At 45.5% G+C, this 21106-nt stretch overlaps 1 protein-coding gene across 1 annotated transcript in view; it reads right to left on the bottom strand.

Annotated features, from left to right (window-relative positions):
* CDHR2 (cadherin related family member 2) overlaps positions 1-21106 on the bottom strand; it is a 43447-nt gene that overhangs the window by 19089 nt on the left and 3252 nt on the right. The window contains exons 2-7 of the mRNA XM_079144653.1: positions 20066-20262; positions 7609-7671; positions 7296-7367; positions 2644-2783; positions 2441-2494; positions 152-241 (exon numbers count right to left, since the gene is read on the bottom strand). Of these exons, the coding sequence (XP_079000779.1) occupies positions 152-241; positions 2441-2494; positions 2644-2783; positions 7296-7367; positions 7609-7671; positions 20066-20219 (573 nt within the window). The 5' untranslated portion in view covers positions 20220-20262. The remainder of the gene's footprint in view (positions 1-151; positions 242-2440; positions 2495-2643; positions 2784-7295; positions 7368-7608; positions 7672-20065; positions 20263-21106) is intronic.

Here is a 21106-nt window from a genome sequence, read left to right as displayed (position 1 = left end):
GTTGCCTCTCCCTGGATTTAGTCCCTGTTGCTGTCCCTTCTAGAAGAGAATTTTCCTGATTCTGGTTACCCTACTTACTGCCTCTGGTTCTTCAGAGGAGCACTTTGGGGTATACCCTTCCCCATGCTTGCCCCATTAAGTCAGATGTTACCTCACTGACACTGGTGGAGAATCCAGTGTTCTGGAAAACAGGTGCATTGTCATTTCTGTCTTCCACAACCACATGCATTTCTTTTTGCACCTGCAAGTGAGAAAACCAAATTGAGCCAAAACCAAATTGTGCTTAAAAACCTCCAAGTGTTTCCCATTATACCGAGAACATGGCCCAGACAGCTTTGAGGCCCTCTGAGGTCAGGCTGCTTCTCTGCTCCACGGGAGCATGAAAATGCCAGGAAAGGCCAGGCACAGTGGCTTACTCCTGAAATCCCAGCAGCTCAGGAGGCTGAGGCAGGAGGATCTTGGATTCAAAGCCAGCCTCAGCAACTTAGAGAGGCCCTAAGCAACTGAGCAATACCCTCTCTCTAAATAAAATATAAAAATGGGCTGGGGATGTGGCTCAGTGGTTAAACGCCCCTAGGTTCAATCCCTGGTACCAACAACTAAATAAATAAAATACCAGAGAAGTTGCAAATAGAGTACACAGAACTCCTGATACCTTTGTTCTAGATCAACCCATCATTTGGTTTCTCTCACTCTCCCTAGATTTTCTGAACCATTTGAAAGTGAAATTGCAGATATCTTTAGGTATTTTTAAAATTTAAAATATGCCTGTCCTATAACAGGAACATGCAACTGAGCTTTGTTTGCCAAAGTTTAAAGCTGTGAACAACCTAAGTGCCCAGCCAAGGGGACTAGCTAAAGATCCATGACGCATTCCCACATGGAATATAGACAACATAGGAATCGGGGAAGCACCCTGTTTCTCTGCATGTGATGCTTCGCACAACTTTGGTACTCCACCAGCAAGAAGTCCATGGCCAAATGTAGCCCTTCAACATTGGACCAGAACTGTGGACTCAAATAAACTTCTTTTCTTAATAACTTTCATAAAAGGAAAAGAAATAAAGGATTCACATTCACAAATGCAAGAAGAGCTTCAAGCCCAACTAAAAAGTAGGTGGGGCCGCTTCAAGACAATATACACAGGAACTACACTAAGAGGCAGTCTTTTCTCCAAGGATGTAGAGATGTACATGTGCACTCAGGGAGGGGTATGAAGGAACACAGTGTCAGGGGACATTTCAGTGTGGGTGGCCTCAGAGGGCTCTTTAAGGAGAATTTAGCTTTCTCTGCAATTTTTGAAATATTTATGTAGAGAATGTATTGAGAATTCAAGTGATTGAAATGTTTTTTTAATGGGAGGGTGCTATGGTTTGGAGGTGGTTTTTCTTCCAAGGGTTCATGTGTTGGAGGTTTGTTTCCCTATGTGTTGGTCTGAAAGTGGTGGACCCTTTAAGAGGTGGAGCCTAGTGAGAGATCACTGGGGGCGATGCCCTTGGAAGAGATTACTATAGTTTTCCTATGGCTCCTGGTTAGTTCTCACTAGAGGGTTGTTACAGAACAAGAAGTCTGGCCATTCCCTGGTCACTCCCCAGCTTCCTGTCTGATGATATGACCTCTCCCTCTGGCATGGACTTCCATCATTGTGGAGTCATCTGCCATGGGGTCCTCACCAGAGCCTGGTTGGTGCCAGCACCATGCCCTTGAACCTTCAGAACTTTGAGCAACACAAATCTCTTTATGCCAAGCCTCAGGTACTTTGTTATAGTAATGGAAAATGGACCCATAAAATGTGGTTTAGGGAATACATTACAGACAAACTCAAGTTCCATAGACACAAGATATAACAGCATAATCATAATTTTAGAAATGTGAGTGTAGATGCCAACATGTTCAGACAAAGGAGCTGAGATCACCTGCTAGGGTGGGGAGGTGTTTTGTTTTGTCTTGTTTTTGGTACCAGGAATTGAACCTAGGGGTGCTTAACCACTGAGCCACATCCCCAGCCCCTTTTTTATATTTTGATTAGAGACAGGGTCTTGATGAGTTGCTTAGGGCCTCAATACATTGCTGAGGCTGGCATTGAACTTGAGATCCTCCTGTCTCAGAGTCCAGAGCCACTGGGATCATAGGCATGCGCCACCACACCCAGCCACAAGAGGTGTTTGACGCTTGTTTTTATAATCAATATTACATAATATAAATCAACACTATAATGTTGTACTCTGATATAAATGATTTGATTACATAACTAAGTGGATAATACATACCAAGTCTGGTCATATTATTTGTATAATTTTGATAAGAATAAACATTAAATTTGGTATTAACTAGGGTGCTCTCTTCGCTTGAGGTGGACAACACAGTCAAGAGTGGACACCTGGAATCCTGCTCTTCCTGTCCCTGGGTCACGCGCCCCTCCCTCCACCTTCCAACTCACTCGGTTGTTGTGCTGGTCGCTCACAGAGATGGTGATGCTGAAGATGGGGACTGTCTGCAGGAGCAGAGAGAAGGGATCCCAGGTGAGCCCCTGCTCAGTGAGGGAACACAGGCTGGGCACCCACCACCTGTTCGCTCACTGGGAGAGTCCTCCCCACCTCACCTCCCACTCTTGGGACCCTTCCCATGCTGCTGCCCTGTTACCTCGTAGTCCAGAGGGTAAGCCAACTTCACTTCCCCAGTATTAATGGTGACATTGAAGAAGTAGGCATTGGAACCACTAATCCCATAAATCAGATCAACATCATTCGAGTCTTCTACTACCATCCAGAAGGCCACAGCACCTGGAAATGGAACAAGGGCTGCCCAGGGTCTGTGGCCACCTTTTTCAGTATGTGTCTGGCTGAGCTGCCCATGAGGCTGGGCTGGGGTCTGGCTGCTCTGCACACAGACTCTACCTTAGTCCTGGGAAGTCTGCAGCCCCCAGGGTCCAGTCCTGGGTCATGGACATCAGATGTGGTTGTTACCGGGCACCCATTCAAGGGCCTCTTAGGAACTGCATCTTGATTTCTTCTGGGACAATTACTCTAAGTGCGCAGGATGGGAAGAAGCGGGGTGGGCTGTTACCCAGGTGTCTTCCCCTCCCGTCGCCAAGTCCACAGGGCTACCCTCCCCAGAACTGGAAAATCGAGCTTTGTTGCCAGACAAAAATGGCTGAAGTCAACACATTCCAGTTGCAGAAGCTGGGTGCATCCTAGGGTCGGGGCTGCTGATGACCCACCCGAAGTGCCTGGGCCTGGCCTCTCCTAAGAGAGTTTATCTTGACCTCGAAATCCCTTTATCTTGAGAGTGTACCCGGGAGCTCTTCAGGACACTCTATTTCTGCTCCAGTTAGCCAAAGCTGCATCTGCTATTGGCCTCCCAAGAACCTGCCTCTTTCACTGCCTCCCTGGGCAGAGCAGGGGCTGGGAAGTGGGGAGCACAAAAACCCCTGGGGTCACAGACTATTCAGCCTGAAAGGGACTTTTTGCAGATTCATCAAACCAACCCCTCACTCCCCACCACTGAGCCTCACCCCATTCACTACACTCAGCCTCTGCTTGGCCACCCTCCGTGCTGGGACTCACTCTCCCCTCAGTCATCCCCTCCTGTCACTGGATAGGTGCTCATTAGCAAGGGCTTTTCTCATTTTATGAGCGTGCGTCCCCCTAGAGCTGCCATCCATGGGTCCTCAGAGGCCTCATCTATTGGCACAGGAGGCTTGGAAACTGGAAACCATGATACTTCCAGGGGCACACAAAAAATATTTAATGTCTTTTAAAATCAGAAGAAACCAGGCATAGTGGTGCACACCTGTAATCCCAGCAGCTCGGGAGGCTGAGGCAGGAGGATTTCGAGGTCAAAGCCAGCCTCAGCAGAAGCAAGGTGCTTAACAACTCAGTGAGAGCCTGTCTTGAAATAAAATACAAAAAAGAGCTGGGGATGTAGCTAAGTGGTAGTTCACTTGCTTAACATGCTCAAGCCCCTTGAATTGATCTCCAGTACCACAAAAAAATTTTATATGTATATATAATTTGAATATATTTTTCTGAAGGAAGGGTCCCATGAAAGCAAAAGTGCTCAATAGTTTCATGCCCCATGTGGTCCAGCACCCAATCTGAGGGTCTCACAGAACCAACCTGCCCCACTTGCCCACGGCAGCCCCTCAGAGATGGTCTTGGTCACATGCCATGGAGTCTGCTATTCTTTGGTGAAATAGTCTCAGCACCTCCAGCTTGGAAGGTTCAGGTAGTCTTTCCCCACCAAGGCCCTCTCCCTAGGAGGACCTTCGGGACAATGTTTTGTTAAAAAAATGTTCTTAGGAAAGAACTGATGGGCTGGGTGCAGTGGTACATGCTTATGATCAGCAACTCCAGAGGCTAAGGTGGAAGGATCACAAGTTTGAAGCCAGCCTGGGCAACTTAGTAAGACTCTGTTTCAAAATAAAAAATAAAAAGGGTTGATGTAACAGTGGTAGAGCACACCTAACGTATATGAGGCTCTGGGTTCAATCCCCAGGACTCTCCTCCCCAAAAAAGAAAAGGTACCCTCGCACCCATTGTTGGGAATGTAAATTAGCATAGCCACTATGGAGAACAATAAAAAGTTTCTCAAAACACTGAAAATAACACTGCCATATGATTCGGTTATCCAATTGCTGGGTGTACAGCAGAAGGAAATGAAGTCAGCATACCAAAGAAATCCCTGTACACCCCTGTTTATTGTGGCACTACTCACAATAGCTAACATATGGAATCAGCTTAGCTGCCCTCAGCAGATGAATGGATGAAGAAAATATGATAAATATACGCAATGGAATATTATTCAGTCATAAAAAAAGAACAAAATCCTGTCATTTTCAAGAAAATGGATGGAACTGGAGGACATTATGTTAAGTGAAATAAGCCAGACTCAAAGACAAGTATCTCATGGCCAGATGCACTGGTGCATGCATGTAATCCCAGCAGCTCAGGAGGCTGAAGCAGGAGAATTGCGAGTTCAAAGTCAGCCTCAGCAATTTAGTGAAGCCCTAAGTAATTCAACAAGACCCTGTCTCTAAATAAACTATTTAAAAAGGGGCTTGGAATATGTCTCAGTGGTTAAGAACCCCTGGGTTCAATCTCCAGTACCAAAAAAAAAAAGACAAGTATTTCACATCATACATATTCTCTTGTATGTGAAAACTTAAAAAAAAAAAAAAAAAAAAAAAAGACTTAAAAGTAGAAGAGGAACTCTTTTAGGGACTGGGTAGGGGGAAAGAGGATGTACAGGAGAGGGTAGAAGAAGGGAAGGTAGATCAAAGCATGATCTGCGTATGTACAGAAATGCCCCAGTGAAATCCACTAATTTGTACAAGTAATATATGTTAATAATTATAATAATAAAGAAGTTCTCAGCTGTGAGAAACATTGTCAATGAAATGACTGCTTTGGGGCAGGGGGCAGGGGGAAGGAACTGTGTTAAATGATCATCTCAATTGTAAGACAAGTTCTGATTCAGAAATACTAAAATGCCAGAAGATGTGGCTCTTATCCCTCAGGAAACACAGCAGGTGAGTGTGTGTATGTCAATCCCTCCCTGTACATAGGGTTGGTTCTCTGTATCCACTGCTTCAACCAGTTGCAGATCAATGATCAAAAATATTGGTATTTTATGGAGATTGGTTCCAGAACCCCCCAAAGATACCAAAATCTGTGGATGTTCATGTCCTTACATAAACTGGCATAATGTTTGCATATAATTTATGCACATCCTCCTATATACTTAAAATTATCTCTAGATGACTTATAATAGCTAGTATAAAGTAAATACTATGTAAATAGTTGTTGTGCTGTATTGTTTTTAATGACATGAAAAAAGAGTCTCCATGTTCAGAGCAGGCACATTCTCCCCCCTCACAACTCCTGTTTTCATTCCACGGTTTCTGAATCCATAGATGCAGAACCTGTGAATATGAAGAGCTGACTGTACTGTGATCATTCAGAGTACTTCTGTATCTTTGTTATCCTTTAAAATAAAAAGTCTAAATGACACATTTTTAAAAAAATTGAAATGAAACATGCTCTCCTGTTGCAGCATTCATGTCAGGAAGCGGGAGATTGCTCCCTCACTTAAGAAAGTCCTGGCTGAGAGGAGGGAGGTGCTTTGCTCTGAACAATGAAGTGACTAGATTTCCCTTGGGGGGACAGGGAGACTGATGTTGGAGAAAAGTGCAGGATCCCAGAGCTGGGCAGAGGAGGAGACAAGCAGGGATCAGGGAAGCCTCAGGCATGCATTAGCAGACCAGGCCTGGAGCAGACACTCGTGACTTGAATAGTCAGTGGACAAAAGCAGCAACAGTGGTCTTGGTGTCCTGCCAAGTGCTGTCTTCTTTGCCTTATTCCCAAGAATAAGACTGTGACATGCAACGGAAGATGCAGCCTGGGTTCACGCCTGGAGAGGATAAAGTGGAGAGAAGCAACAGCCTCAGGAGTGGGCAGGAGCTGGCTGCAGAGGACTGGGGACTGGCCAGAGGGGAGGAGACAGAAGCAAGAGGCAAGACACAACCTCCAAAAGCGCATATTCAGGAGGAGACTGCAGTCATCTATTGTTTCTGCATCCTTTGTCCAAACCCTGCCTTCTGGGAATCTGGTATCCAGTTCCCCTGGCTTCTTACAAAATGATGGTTTCCCAACACATTCCTTCCTTTCACTGCCATGACGTTCATATCCATGTATCATTAGTTGTGCTGCTTCTTCTTCTCCTTCTGCTCCTCTTCTTCTTCTTCTTTTTTATTTTTTTTAGATGGGGTCTCACTATGTTCCCCAGGCTGTTCTCAAACTCTTGGGCTCAAGTGATCCTCTTGCCTCAGCCTTCTGAGTAGCTGGGATTACAGCCACCACCACACCAGCTTTATTATTCTTTTCATCAACTTACTGTTTTGTGTAAATACATGTATTTTGGAAAGCAAACTTTAGATCACTGCCATAAATGGAAAACCCCCCTTCTTGCCATAGAGGGAATGTAACTCTACAAAGAAAGATAATAAAAGCAAAACAGACTATTAATTTCCAGCACAATATGTCTAGGTAAGTCTCTGAGCCTGAAGTCATCTCCTTGGAATAATCAGAAAGATTGAAAGACATGGGAAATGGAAATGAGTGCTGTTTATATGACCTTATATTTGGTCCCTGGAGGTGCATATCACACCCAAGGGGACACTGTTCCTCACTCAAAAGCTGCAGAGGAGAAAACAAACATAAAGCCAAACAAACTCCCTTTGGGTCATCTTTACTCCTAGGACTTTCTTGTGGATAAAGGCTTGGACCATTACTCACCCACTGGTAGGTCCTCAGGCAGGTTCACAAATGACATATTTTGCCCAAACGTTGGGGGCATGTTGGCTGCCACTGTAGGGACACAGAGCACTGGGTCATCTGGACAACTCTGTAGATCCTGACTCCCACCCCATCCTATGGCCAACCTTCAGCCCAAGTCATCCAGCTGGGGCTGGCTTCCTCCCCAGGCTCTCCAGGCAGCCAGTCACACACAGAGCTGGGCAACCAGACCTGGACAGCCCCCCTACTCTGAGAGGTCCTGCTGAAGGTCCCCAGTTTATCACTGTTCGTGTGAAGAGAGGAGGAAACCCACCAGACACTGTGAGGGCAGAAAGCAGGAAGCAGGGCAGCCAAGGCCAGGCCATCATGGAGGGACCTAGGAGGAAAGGTGTTAGGGAATGGCATCTCAACACAGGCCTCCCTCCTTCTGGCAAAGCCCTATCTGCCTGGCTCTGACCTTGAGCCCACCCACTACCTTCACTCAGTAGTTCTCCTTCAGGGCCCCTGTTACCCTCCATCCACTTTCCAGATGCTCCAGGACTGGGGGTAAACAAAAGGAGAGCCAGGCAGCATGGGCAGGATGGCTGAACCTAAATTTTACCCTTGAATTCAGCACCCACTCTGTATCAGACCTTACTCCAAGCATCTTAGGTATGAAATTTCATTATTCCTACAACTAGGAGGTGGCAGTTCAGAACTTGAGGCTGAGGAATGGGTTTTGCCTGAGGTCACACAGAGGATCAATGATAAGACCATGCTCTGAACACAGGTCTTTTGGATGATAAGTATACCTTAACCACAATACTATCCTGCCTGTTTGTCCACATTAACAGCACCCTTCAAACTTAGGGGCCTAGAGAGGGACTATTATTTGTTTAGGATCATCAAGGCACTATGGGTAGGCAGGATTGTCTGTCCCACTTGCTGATACACTTAATAGCTGCCGTGTTAACCTTTCCCAAAGTGTGTTCTGTGGAACTCAGTCCTGTAAGATTCTTTGCAGCAGAAGGGTTGCCAGGTCACATCAGTTTGGTAAAGGGTGTATCAGCACTCCTCTTATTGATTGAGAGCTAGACAAGCACCCTTGGAAAACTCTCAACCTTCTTGGTCATCTGAAATTACAAGCTATCCTTCATCCAGAAAAAAGAAGAGAAAATGGGAACTTGTTTCCCTGTCATTCAAAGATCTAAAACTCCAAGGCTCCTTCATCCTAAAAGACAATCGGCTTATTATACTAAAGAAGGACAGGCTCCTTAAATGTTTCATCTTTCTGTTAAGAAAGTTTTTTGAGCCAGGCGCAGTGGCACACGCCTGTAATCCCAGTGGCTTGGGAGGTGTTGCCCTCATTATGTATATGGCTTAGGGGAAGACAGACCCTAAACAAGTATATAAAGCACTATATAATAGTTAACTGCATTAATGCTATGAAGGAAGAGAACTCAGGGACCACCACTGTAACCCAGAGCCCACTGAGAAATCATCTAGTCCTAGTTCTGCTCAGCTGCTTAACTGCTCCTTCCCACCTTCCTTCCCATGACTACATTATAAACATTCTAAATTATGCTTCCTCCTCCCTCCTTCTGCCTCCTGACCAGCCCTGAGGTTTCCCTGTGTAGTCCTGTGTACAGCATGACCCCTCTGCCTGGAATTTTGAGTAATCAAATTTTCTTTCAATACCATTAGCTTCTCTATGTTATCACCCAGTAACCTTGGTAAATTTAACATCCTGTAGTACAATGAACCATTTGCAAGACTCTGGGATTGATTGACAGAACATGCCACTGGAGATGCTTTCTGGCTCAGGCCACAAATACTGACAGTTTTCCCTTTCTGTCTCTTGGAAAACTCACACTTGGAAACTCAGCAGCCATGCTGCAAAGAATCGCAAGCAGCTCCTTGAATGGGTTCATGTGGAAAGGAGCTAAGACCCTGGCCAACAGCCCAGTCAAGCTTACATTGATACTCAAAAACCCACTTGCCAGTCATGTGAGAAAGTTCATCCTGAAATGAATCTTCTACCTTCAGATGAACCATCCATGCTGAGCCCTGCCCCAAACTATAGATTTCTGAAGATAGTAATTGATGGCAGTGATTGCCAGTAAGTCTAGGGGTAGTTTTTCATGCAGCAGTTGATAATAGGAAAAGTTAGGATGGGGGTCTCTGAGGAGGCAAAGTTTCAGCAGAGATCTGAAGAATAAGAAGAGGACCCCTGTGAGTGCAGAAGGGAGCCTCTGTTATGCATGTAGATCCTATGTTGAGCTCCACCTCCTCCGTCTTGAAACCCCACTAAAATGATGGTAATGATTTTGGAAGCTGGAAAGAAGTGATGAGAGATTATCAATTTATCAAGTTAATGATAGTTGAGTAGGGTATACACACAGGAAGCAGACCTCAAGCCCGAGGTAGACTGATGGATTGAAGGTTCTAGTACCCTCTGAAAGCAGAAGTGTGGGGTGGCCTGAGAGAAGGAAAACTGGTTGAAAGTTTCTAAGAGAAGTAATTAGACTTCCAGATACCATTTCCCCACCCATGCAATGAGGTGGCTGCCCCACCCCACCCTATGCACTAAAGAATGTGGAGGTTATTTCCAGGGGAAGTTGAATCAGAGAGATCTTGACCTGGGGACACTAGCATAGAGGAGATGGGAATACCATAATAAAATGGATTAAGTGAAAGACTGCACACTAAATGGTGACACTTTTAACCCTCTTCCCCTCTCAATCCCACAAGTATTGGCTACCAGATGAAATGTCACCTTCATCAACAACCAGAAATAAAAAGTTAAGAAAATGGACCTGTATACAGGAAAAAAAAAAAAAAAAAAAAAAACTAACAAAACACCACAGATTCTGGAAGGTGTGTGGGAGGTTGGGGGTAGGGGAGTGTCCTCCACTGGATCATTTAGGGAGAAACCTCCAGGAGACAAGTCCCACCCACAACTCAGGGCTACCAATCAGTTTTTAGAGCATTAATCTCTGCCCATGCCCCCATACTGGGAACCAAACCCTGGGCCTCACATGCTAGACAAGTGCCCTACCACTAGCTACATGCCAAATTCTAGAGCCTCATTCTTTATGAACTGATGGGCAGGAATTGTTAGACATTGAAGGTAAGGCAGAGAAAGTAGCATGCTGCAAAATTTTCAGGAATTCTACATGCCGGTTGATATCATGCAGGTAGCTCAGGATCATTCACAGTGGAAGTATTTACACTAGAGAAAATGGGCAAACACAGGGACTGGGGGTGTGGCTCAATGGTCACTGGTAGAGCACTTGCTTTGCATGCATGAGTCCCTGAGTTTGATCCTCAGCACTGCAAAGAAAGAAAAGAAAAAAGAGGAGAGAAAAGAGAGAGGAGAGGAGAGGAGGGGAGAGAAGGGGAGAGGAGGGGAGCAGAGGAGAGGCAAACACAACAATGAAATAAAGGCTTTTTCTCTCCCCCAAGAACTTGCACATCAACTGAAAAATACAAACCAACTGAAACAAAAACATGAATAAAGCATCTCAGAAAGAACAGGGACAATGCAAGAAGAAAACAGTAATTAGTAATTAGAATTCTCAGAGCCATAGAGAAGCTACTAGATCTATTAACATGAACAGGTAAGATAATATAGACATTTTTTAAAGAGTTCTTATAAATCAAGGTATCTCAACCTTAGCACTATTGACATTTTAGGCTGGATAATTCTTTGTCGTGGAAGCTGTCCTATGCATTATAATTTATTTGGCAGTAACTCTGGCTTCTACCTACTAAAGGCCATTAGGCCACTCCCAAGTTGTGATGGTAAAAAATGTCCCTAGACCCTGGGGCTAAATTCATCCCTCATCGAGAACCACTGTTATAAAAAAAATTTTTTTCTGGTACTGGGGATGGAGCTCAGGACCTCACACATACTAAGCAAACACTCCACCACTAAAATACATCCAAAGACCTTTAACCGGTTTTTTGTTTGTTTGTTTGTTTGTTTTAACTTTGTGACAGGGTCTCACTAAGTTGACCAGGCTGGCCTCAAACTTAAGATCCTCCTACCTCGATCCTACTGCCTCAGCGTCTCCAGAAGCTAGAATTACAGGTGTGTGCCACCATGCCTGGCATAAATTTAAGAAATAATAGCAGGAATACAAAAGTTAATAGATAAATATATAAAGTTGAAAATGGAAAATATGTGAGAGAACATAAAAAATTAGAGGACCCAGAGGATCCTATATTTGATTAACTGAAATTCTTGAAAGAGAAGTCAGAAAATGGAAACTACCAGAGAAGTATAAACAATAAATTTCTCATAAATGAATAACAAATTTCCAGATTGAAAGACTTCCCAACAAAATGGGGCTACAACAAGGGTTTTCAGAATACTAGGGATCAAAGAAGACCATGAAATTTGAAGAGAAAATATAATTACAGAATCAGAAGGTCATGGAACTTTTTAAGAACAATCCTAGCAAATAAAGGATAATGGAACAGGGCTGTAGCTCAGTGGCAGAGCACTTGCCTCACATGTGTGAGGAACTGGGTTCGATCCTTAGCACTACATAAAAAAAATAAAATAAAGGCATTCTTTCCATCTACAACTACAAATTTTTTTTTTTTTTTTTTTTTTTTTTAAAGAACAATGTCCTGTTTTTGAGATGAACAGATCTCTGGGGATACTGTTGAGTTACGATGGCATTTCACTGTGATCCCCCTCAAGTTCAAGCCAGTTTTTAATCCTGCAATGATCTGTCTCTTCCGTTTACTGTCCAGTGAAATGTCAGCTCAAGTTTCCCAGAAGACATGTGTTTACGATGAGTCAGAGTGCTTCTCCTTGGTGTGACAGCTGTTCCCCCCCAATGTTGGTGTCTATGATCAGCTTAGAGCATCTAACCCTGTGTTCTGTTCCGTGTATGCTCTCCTAACTGTTGATTGTACTATTGATTATTTTGGTTATCTTGCTTGAAGATTGATTCATACTTTTCAATTTGATAGAAATAAAGGTTTTTTTTTTTTTTTTTTCCTGCTTAAAAAAAAGAACAATGTGCAGCTAATTTGGTAGTGGCTTCAACAAAGAGGTGAAATGTAATCCCATGCTCTTGAATCTGAGCTGGGCTTCATGACTTGCTTTACCAATAGAGTACAGTGGAAGTACATTCTGGAACTTCAGAATAAGCCTGGCAGCTTACACCTGGACCTCTTGAGACACTTGCTCTTGGAACCCAGAGATCCTTATGAGAAGTCCAACTACTCTGCTATCAAGAAGCCATGCTATAAGGAAGCTTACACATTGAGAGACCTATGTAGCTAAAGAGAGCAGGATACCCTGGCAATACCCACTGTTCCGGCCCTCATCCTTTCACAAAATCCATTCTAAAGTCCCAGACACCATGGAGCAGAGTTAAGCAATTCCTTCTATGCCCTATGCCCTCCTATAACTCTTGACCTACAGAATCATAAAATATACTAATAAACCACTGAGTTTGGGGGTATTTTGTTATGCAGAAGTAAATAACCAGAACATTAGGCCTGCAAAATGCTGAAGACAAATTATTTTTCAACCTAGAATTTTATACCCACCAAAACTATCAATTTCCTATGCAAGAAAAATAAAAACATTCTTAAACACACAAAGTCCAAAATTTTACCTCTTATACATTTTTTTCCTCAGGATGCTAGCCAGGAACATAAATACATATATAAAAAAAAGAAAAAAAAGGAAAAGAAAGAATCTAGGAAATAGAGGATGTCAACACAGAAGGTAGAGAAAGGCAGCTGAGAGAGCAATGGGTCTCCAGAGAACTGTCTCTAAGAAAATGGAAGCAGAAATGATGGTTTCAACAATTTAGGGGAGGTTTACACCTCTGGCTAGAGTGAAGAGTAATCCTATGCAAAAAACTAAGCAAACAAAACCAGTCAAGGAAGGAGGTGGTGGGAAAGCTTTTCTGGAAAGGGCACAGGAACATAAGACACTAAGGGGCTCAATATGAATGTTTCCATAGTCAATAGACTATATAACCTTATTGTGAGCATAAGGGGAGTGCACTGAGGTATAAAAGAGTAAAATCCTCCAGCTGAACATGTAGCTCAGTGGTGAAGTGCTTGCCTGGCACACATGAGGCCCCTGGGTTCAATTCTCAGTACCTCAAAGAAAATAATAATGGGGGGCGGGGGAGAGGGAGAGAGAGAGAGAAGGAAAATCCGTTGCTTCTAGAGAGTGGTTTTGGGAATGTGGAATGTGAGGCAGGGAAAGACTGTTTTTTGTTATAAAGCATATAGCATTATGTGATTTTTTTTTTAAGTTAAATATTCACATGGCTTTGATCAAATGAGTATTGTTATGGGGAGGGGGTGTTCCCAGATATCATGGACAATATAAGGGATCACCTTGGGTCAGGCAAGAACCAGGGTGTACCAGGAATTGAAAGAGGGTCGGTGTGGCTGGAACACAGGAAGAAAGAGGAGAAGGGTGAAAGGTTAGAGAGGGGAAGGAGGCAAGTACTGTAGTTTGGCTCTAGAATGTTCTGCAAAGGCCCATGAGTTAAAGGCTTGGTCCTAACCTATGGCACTGTTGGGAAGTGGTAGAATCTTTAAAGTCAAAAGAACTGGAGGTCCTAAGTCATTAACAAGGTGCCTTTGAAGGAGATGATGGGCCTTCAAAAGAGGATATGGGCCTTCAGTGTCTTCTCCTTTATTCCCCACAGCTGTAAGGTGAGCAGTTTTGCTCTACCACTCAAGTGCTCCTTCCACGATGTGCTGCTGCCTTGCCACAGGCCCAAAAGCAACAGGGTCAACTGATTATGGACTAAAGTCTCCAAATTATGGCCCAAAAGAAATCTTCTCCCTTTTTATGTTGATTATCTCAGGTGTATGTCATAGTAGTGAAGAGCTGACTAGCAAAGCAGGGGCCAGATCATGCAAGGATTCATAAGCACAGTAAAGATTTTTTTTTTTTTTTCTAAGAAAAATTGAAGACATTTCAGAGTCTCAAGCAGAGGAGTTATAGGAACTTTGCTCTTCTCAGCCTTCTGGCTGTTGTGTGGTGGTGGACTGAAACATGGCAGTAGAGTTGGAGAGAAGAGGCAACATAAAGCTATAGTTTGGAAGCAGAATGTTTAAAATTCACAGAATTTTTCCACAGTGACCCATCTTACAGGTGAAGAAACTGAGGCACTGAGTGATCTGCTGAGGATCTCACGTTGGAAATGAGTGGGATTCACTCCCAGTTTCTCAAGCCCAAGACCCTCTGCTTGACACAAAGGGAAGGGTACAGTTCTGGCCTTTCCCTTGGACCCCAACAGGAGAAAAAAAGCACAGTTCAATGTGGACCCCAAATCTCCAAATGTTTATCCTTCTGGAACCCCTCATCCAACTAAATTAAAACAATGAAGTTCTTTTTTCAGAATGTTGTCCATCACAAGTGATGATTTATAACCCTGGCAAGTTGAAAGTAACCTAAACACGGTACGTAGCGAGTGGTAAGGAAGAGGCCAAGCACTGGGAGGAATGTTAGGCAGTCATTAAACACTCTGATGATGAGCAGCAATAGCTGCCACATAATGAGCACCTACTGTCTGCCAGACACTGAGATGAGTGCTATTTAAGAGCCACAAAAACCTTTCAAGGTGGGTACTATTATGCCCACTTTACAGAAGAGGAAACAGCAGTTCAGAGAAATGAAGAGCCCTTCTGGGTGACCCACTGCCCTTCTGAGAGCCTGTTTCCTCCTCTGTGCCATAGGAATGATATCACTTTGAAGTGACGATGGTGAGCAGGGAGTAGGGATGATCTGAAGGAGAGCAAGGATGCACCAGCTCAGCAACGGGCATACTGTCGCTGCTGTGCAAGCACAAATCCCTTCCTTCTGCATCTTGTGTGGTCATCTTCACCTTACACGTGCTACTCCCACTACAGTCACCATGGAAACTGCTCCTGTCCCTTCCCTGTGACATCACTGCCCAGGCTCTGAGACTGAATATAGATGTTAGAGTGTGCTGAGCAGAGTAGCACCAGGGCTCTGCGATGAAGTCAAGGACTGTATTTCTGGTGACTATCTGCCATGTGACTCTAGCCAGGGCCCCTTGGGAAGCAACTGAAAACTGTTGGTTTGTCAAGAGCCCCAGAGATAAGAGCTGGGGACAGCTCACATGCTGGACACAGCCCACAAGCTGGACAGCAGGGCTATGCTCAATTGTGTTGAGAAATGCAGATGAATCCAGCTGCTCAGGAGGAATTAATAATCATCCACAATCCTCAGAATCATTGGCAGTGCTGAGCCATGCTCGGCCCTCAGTGAGACGGTGAGAATGCTGTGAATACAGCAATGCTGTTGGAAGTGTAGGTGTCATGGAGTTACGGCCAAGGGCAGTGACTGAGATGCTGCTGGAGCTGGTCATGGACGGGTTGATGGGGATAAGGCAGTATTTCAGGAGGCAGAAGGGATGGAAGTGGAGATGGAAGTGACGATGGTGTGCTGATAATGTTTGTGATGTTTAAGATGGAGATGCAGCTGGAGCGGGTAGAGGTGGTAATATTGGGTGGAAATGGTGGTGGACTGGGAATGAAGGTGCAGATGGAGTTCTTGGAAGCAATCATGTAGGATGGAGATGGAGGTGGTGGGTGGATGAATGGAGATGCAACAGAAGCTGGTGGAGATGTTGGTTGTGGGATGGAGATGATGGTGGTGGGTGGAGATGCAGATGGAGCTGAGTTAGTGAAGGTGGTACACTGCTGATGTTCACCACATGAGGAAAATTCAGTGGCTTTCATGCTGGGTGGACATGTCTAGACCTGGCATCTCTAGGGGTCTGTAATCTTCCACTTAATCTCTCATTTCTTTGGTTCTCTCCTTTCTCCTCCTTCAGAAATGAGTCAACAGTCACAACAACCGTCATTAGGTACATAGCCAACAGGTATAAAAAGTATATTTATCTCCATTACAAAGTCCGTCTCAGTCTTTCTCCCAAGATGGGAGATTAGTGCCCTCAAGGTCCCTCTACCCTGTCCTCAAGGAAAAAGGAAGCCACAAGAAGGGCCATGTGCTATGAATGGCACTTTGTACCCATTACCATTTAGCATACTAGGTGGGGAAGGGAAATGGTCGTCAGTAATGGGATCAGAACCAAAGCCAGGTAATCTGTGCTTTCTCTTCTCGGCTTCTAGTTCTTCCTTCCTGATCTGCCAAATTTCCCCCCGAGAACCCCCAAATAGTTGAGGTTGAGGGAGAAAGCATGAACTAGGACCTTCATACTCCATCACCTCTGAGGCCTCCCCTTGCAGCGTCCTTCCTCTATACTCATTGCTCATTCAAGTATCTCCCATTCCCATCCCATTCTCACAGTGAGGGGGAGGTCAACAAGTCTACTGCCCCTTACTCCACAATGATGTGACCCTGCATCTGCCTAAGCACATAAAAGTCTCCCAGAATCTGGTCCTCATCATCCCCTGGAGGGAAGAGATGGCTCATCAGCCCCATTTCCCATGGGGACCCAGAGTCTCAGGAAGCTCCTGCCCAACAGAGGCAGCCATCCAGAGAGGAAACTAGGATGCCACCCACCTGACTTCTGGCCCAGAACTCCTTCCTATCCTATTCTTGTCTCTTCTTCCTCCTTTCAGCTGGGTAGGCCCTGGGTTTCACTCATTCTTGCCTCCTCTTTGTCACATGTCAGAGCGACTTTTCATAAACATACTCATTTGATCATAATGAGACCAAAGATCATTATCATTCCCTGCATTTGGTTACTTAAGAAAAAAGAAAAGCTCACTTGCTCCCAAACTCAAACTCCCCCATGGCTTCCCCTGGCTGCAGAACACACTTCTTGCCCTTCTACCTGGCAGACAAAGTCCTGGGCTGGGTTTCTCTTTCCATGCAAGCTATTCTCTTCCCTCCTGTGGTCCAGGGACACTGAAAGCTCCTGTTCTTGGTCCACACCCTACGATTTCTTTCTTTCCTGCATTTGCATTTGGTGTCATCTCTGCCCAGAAGGCCCCCCATGCCTTCCACACATGTGCAAATGCTCCCCATCCTTTAAGACTCAGGTCAGGGGTGGAGCCACATTCCAGCAATTGGTGTTCCCTCCTTTGGGCACCCAAATTTCTGGTACTCCAGCAAGGTACAAATGAAAAGAAAGGGGACGGAGTTTCCCATGGGCTAGGACTGAGGTGGGGTGCAGGGGCAATACCCATCGAGCCCTTTCACTGGGTACCCCTTTGTCTCAACAGGGGCAGCCTTGGGCCAAACTTAGTTCTGAAACAAGGCACAGTCTGATTCCAGCCCCTGTTACTGCACAACTGTTCCCAGGAGCTCCTTTCTTTCAGTGCGCTTCACTAAGAGATGGAGACTCTCTATATTCTAAAAAGTCTGTCTCCTTGCTCCCAAGCTCTTATACTTTCCCTACTCTTAAAAAGCATTTGGGGCAGGGCATGTTGGTGCACATCTGTAATCCCAGCAGCTCAGGAAGCTAAGGAAGGAGGATTGCAAGTTCAAGACCAGTCTCAGCAATTTAGTAAGGCTCTAAGCAACTTAGTGAGACCCTGCCTCAAAATAAAAAATAATAAAGATTGGGGATGTGGGCTTAATTCCCAGTATAAATAAATAGACAAATAAATACATACATACATTCATAAATAAACACATAAATAAGTTTCGGTTGGATAGGAGGAATAACTTCTGATGATCTATAGCATAGTAGAATAATTATGGTTGATCATAATCGATTATTTCAAAATAGCTATAAGATTTTGAATATTCCATAACAAAGAAACACTACATGTCTCAGGTGATAGACATGCCAATTACTCTGATCAGATCATTACACATTGTATACATGCATAGAAATGCCACACTCTAACCAATAAAAATGTACAATTAATGTGTGTCAATTAAAAATAAAAAATGATTGGGCATTGGTGGCTCACACTTGTAATCCCAAGAACTGGGGAGGCTAAGGCAGAACTTAGCCACAGCAGCTTAGAGAGACCCTGTCTCAGAACAAAAAACAAAAAGGGGATGTGGTTCAGTGGCACCCCTGGGTTCAATCCCTGGTACCAATAAAATAAAATAATAAATAATTTTTTTAAATCTTTCAAGTGTTTGAAGGCTGGGGATGTGGCTTAGTGTTAGAGTGCTTGCCTAGCATTTGCAAGGCCCTGGGTTCCACCCCCAACACCAAAAAAAAAAAGTGCTTGAGGAAAGGTCAAATAAAACCCAGAGGCAAATGAGGGGGGCTCAGGACTCACCCCTGAGAATGCACACAATCCCTGGGTGTCCTCTTTGGCCCTGATGGGCCCTGGAAATACCAGCTCCTCAAGCTCAGTTGGGAGGAAGCTTCAGACTGCTCAGAACAGTCCAACACTATTCTAGACTTTCTTGAATTCCAAGCCACTGGGATCCAGAGCCTCTAGAAGGATGAGAAGGGAGGCCTGCCCTCCTCACCACCTGCCACTCATCACACTTTCACTTCTCCTTTCTTTTGTTGCCTTCCCACAGGAATTATCATTCAGATCATGTCACTTTGAGAAAACTAAGGCTCGGAGATGCTCAGAGAGGGATGCCCAAGAGCAAGCAGCAGAGGATTAGACCCAGAGCAGCTTCAAACACAGGAGACCCCGGCCAAGGTCTGGTCTAGGCTCAACTCAATTATGGGAGGAGCCGTTCCAGGGTGAGGACCCAAGGACCCCAGGCTCCCAATCACAGGACCCCTGTGCCCCTCTCACAGTCGGCTTCATCTAAGAGACAGATATGGAATCAGAGGGATTTTAGCATTTCACCTACTCATGCAACCTCAGGCAAATTCCTCCCCACCTCCCTGGGCCTCTGTTTCCCCTACTGAGAAATGGGACAAGGATAAGGTCATGACCTGTTTTTGTTTTGTTTTTGCAGTTTTGGGAATCAAACTCAGGCCGTCATGCATGCCAGGCAAGTGCTGGACCACTGAGCCACATGCCCAGGCAGCCTGGCCTGTTTTGATCAGAAGATTCTCATGCTCACTGAGACCCTACCTTGTGCCTGTGTCAACCCAGTAAGTCAGTCCCTGTCTTAGGGATGAGTTCCGGCCCCAGGTCTCAGCTGACTCTCCACTTTATACACCAGGGCAAGGAGATGTGTCAGGGCCTGGAATGAGCTAGGGCTGGGGGCCAGCCAGTCGTTAGTCCCCATCTGACACCTCCTCTCCTGGCTGAGGTGGCACTGAACTTGATCACTGAGTTTGGAGAGGGTGTACAGGCACCCAATCCTGCCTGCCTCCAGGTTCTCCAGTTTCTTGGCTGTACTAGTATCTCCCCCTCCGCCTGCCACTATAGATGAGAAAACTGAGGTTCACAAGAGTCAAGCAACCCACCCAAGCCAGGGCAGAGCTTGGATCTAAACCAAGCAGTCGGGTCAGAGCCCAACTTTTTCTCCTAAACTTCTAGGGCTCCCAGGGCTCAGTTATTTTGTCCTTACCCTCTCCAACTTCCTGTGAGGGGCCCACATAGGTTAATTCATTTCCCTGGGGGACCTTGCCTCCCTTCCACCCTGTGAAGACTCTTCTGTAGGCCAAATTACCCAAGGACTAGAAAGAGCAGGAAGTAGGCATTATTCCCACATTCCAGAAGAAATGAAGACCTCGAAGCTCGTTGGGACTCAATTCCAGGTGTGTTCAGCCCAGCACTACAGATAGTTCCATCCACCAGGCATTCCCACCCAGGTGCAGGTGGGATCTTTAAAGACCCCAAGCTTACCTCAGCTCCAAGAACCCTACATGACCCCCAGTAAGAAAATCCCAGAACCCACTGCTGCATCTGAGCTGTGCAATCCCTACCTGTGCCCCAGAAGGGGCTGCAGAGGCGGCGATGATCACCAGTGAGCACAAGTGGGCACTGTCTAGGCCTGGCAGCAGCACGCCCAGCAGACTTTGGCACCATCTCCGCCTCTTCTGAGCAATCATTAACCCTGCCAGAGACCACACCTCCCATGATGGGGCCGACTCCTCAGGAGGCACTGACCACAGCTGGGGGCCTGGGGAGGAGGAAGGGACAGAGATGACAGGGATCACAGTGCTCTTGGGACTAGTATACAGACTGCAGGAGAAAGGGCCTGGCAGACCCCCAGCTCAGAGGACCTGGGAACAAGGCCCAGCCCTGTGGCAAGCCAAATACGGGGAAGGTAACAGGGGGGAGGAAAGTGTCAAGACCCTCTCCCCACTACAAGAGTCCTCAGTGACAGGGACCTGTGTAGAATGGGGAGTTAGGAGAGGAGAGGGGACTAGTAAAATGGTGTGACAATCAAACATGGAGACTCCAGGCCAGCCCCTGAGAGGTTAATGCAGGGGAGTGAGGCACCCTGGAACTGTCCCTCCTGTCATTGCTATTTATTCTCTCCATTAAGGCCCTCAAAGGGCAGTCACCTTTCTCCAGGACTTTCATCCACTCCAGGTTGGCTTTAATGCTATCTCAATGCCAATGGCTTCCCAGCAGGGACCAAGCCCCCAGCTCCTTCTCAGTCAACCTCAAGGCCCAACCATCTCCATGTGAACACAGGAGAAGAGGGGCCCAAGTACAAGATCACCAGCCTTAGATCCTGCCTCTTTCTAACTGGGGAAGTCAGCACCCCTCTCTGAACCATGCTGTCTACATCTAGTTCCTCTGGCACCTGCTGGGAGCCTGGAGGGTGGACAAGCAAGTACAGTGAAACCCAGCTCTACCAGAAGAGGTCATGGGATGCAAATCCTGGAAATTTGCATCTCATGGTCCAGAGAAGTTCTGGTGAAGCCTGACTTTAAGCCTCCCAAAAGGAATTGAAATCAGCATTTACTAGTACCTACTGTGTGCTTTACATCATGTTCTCAAGGATGCTTGACATC

Source organism: Sciurus vulgaris (genome assembly GCF_902686455.1).
Source record: "Sciurus vulgaris genome assembly, chromosome: 6".
NCBI lineage: Eukaryota > Metazoa > Chordata > Mammalia > Rodentia > Sciuridae > Sciurus > Sciurus vulgaris.
Note: the sequence above shows the minus strand (reverse complement) of the source record. Positions and strands in the feature narration are given on the sequence as shown.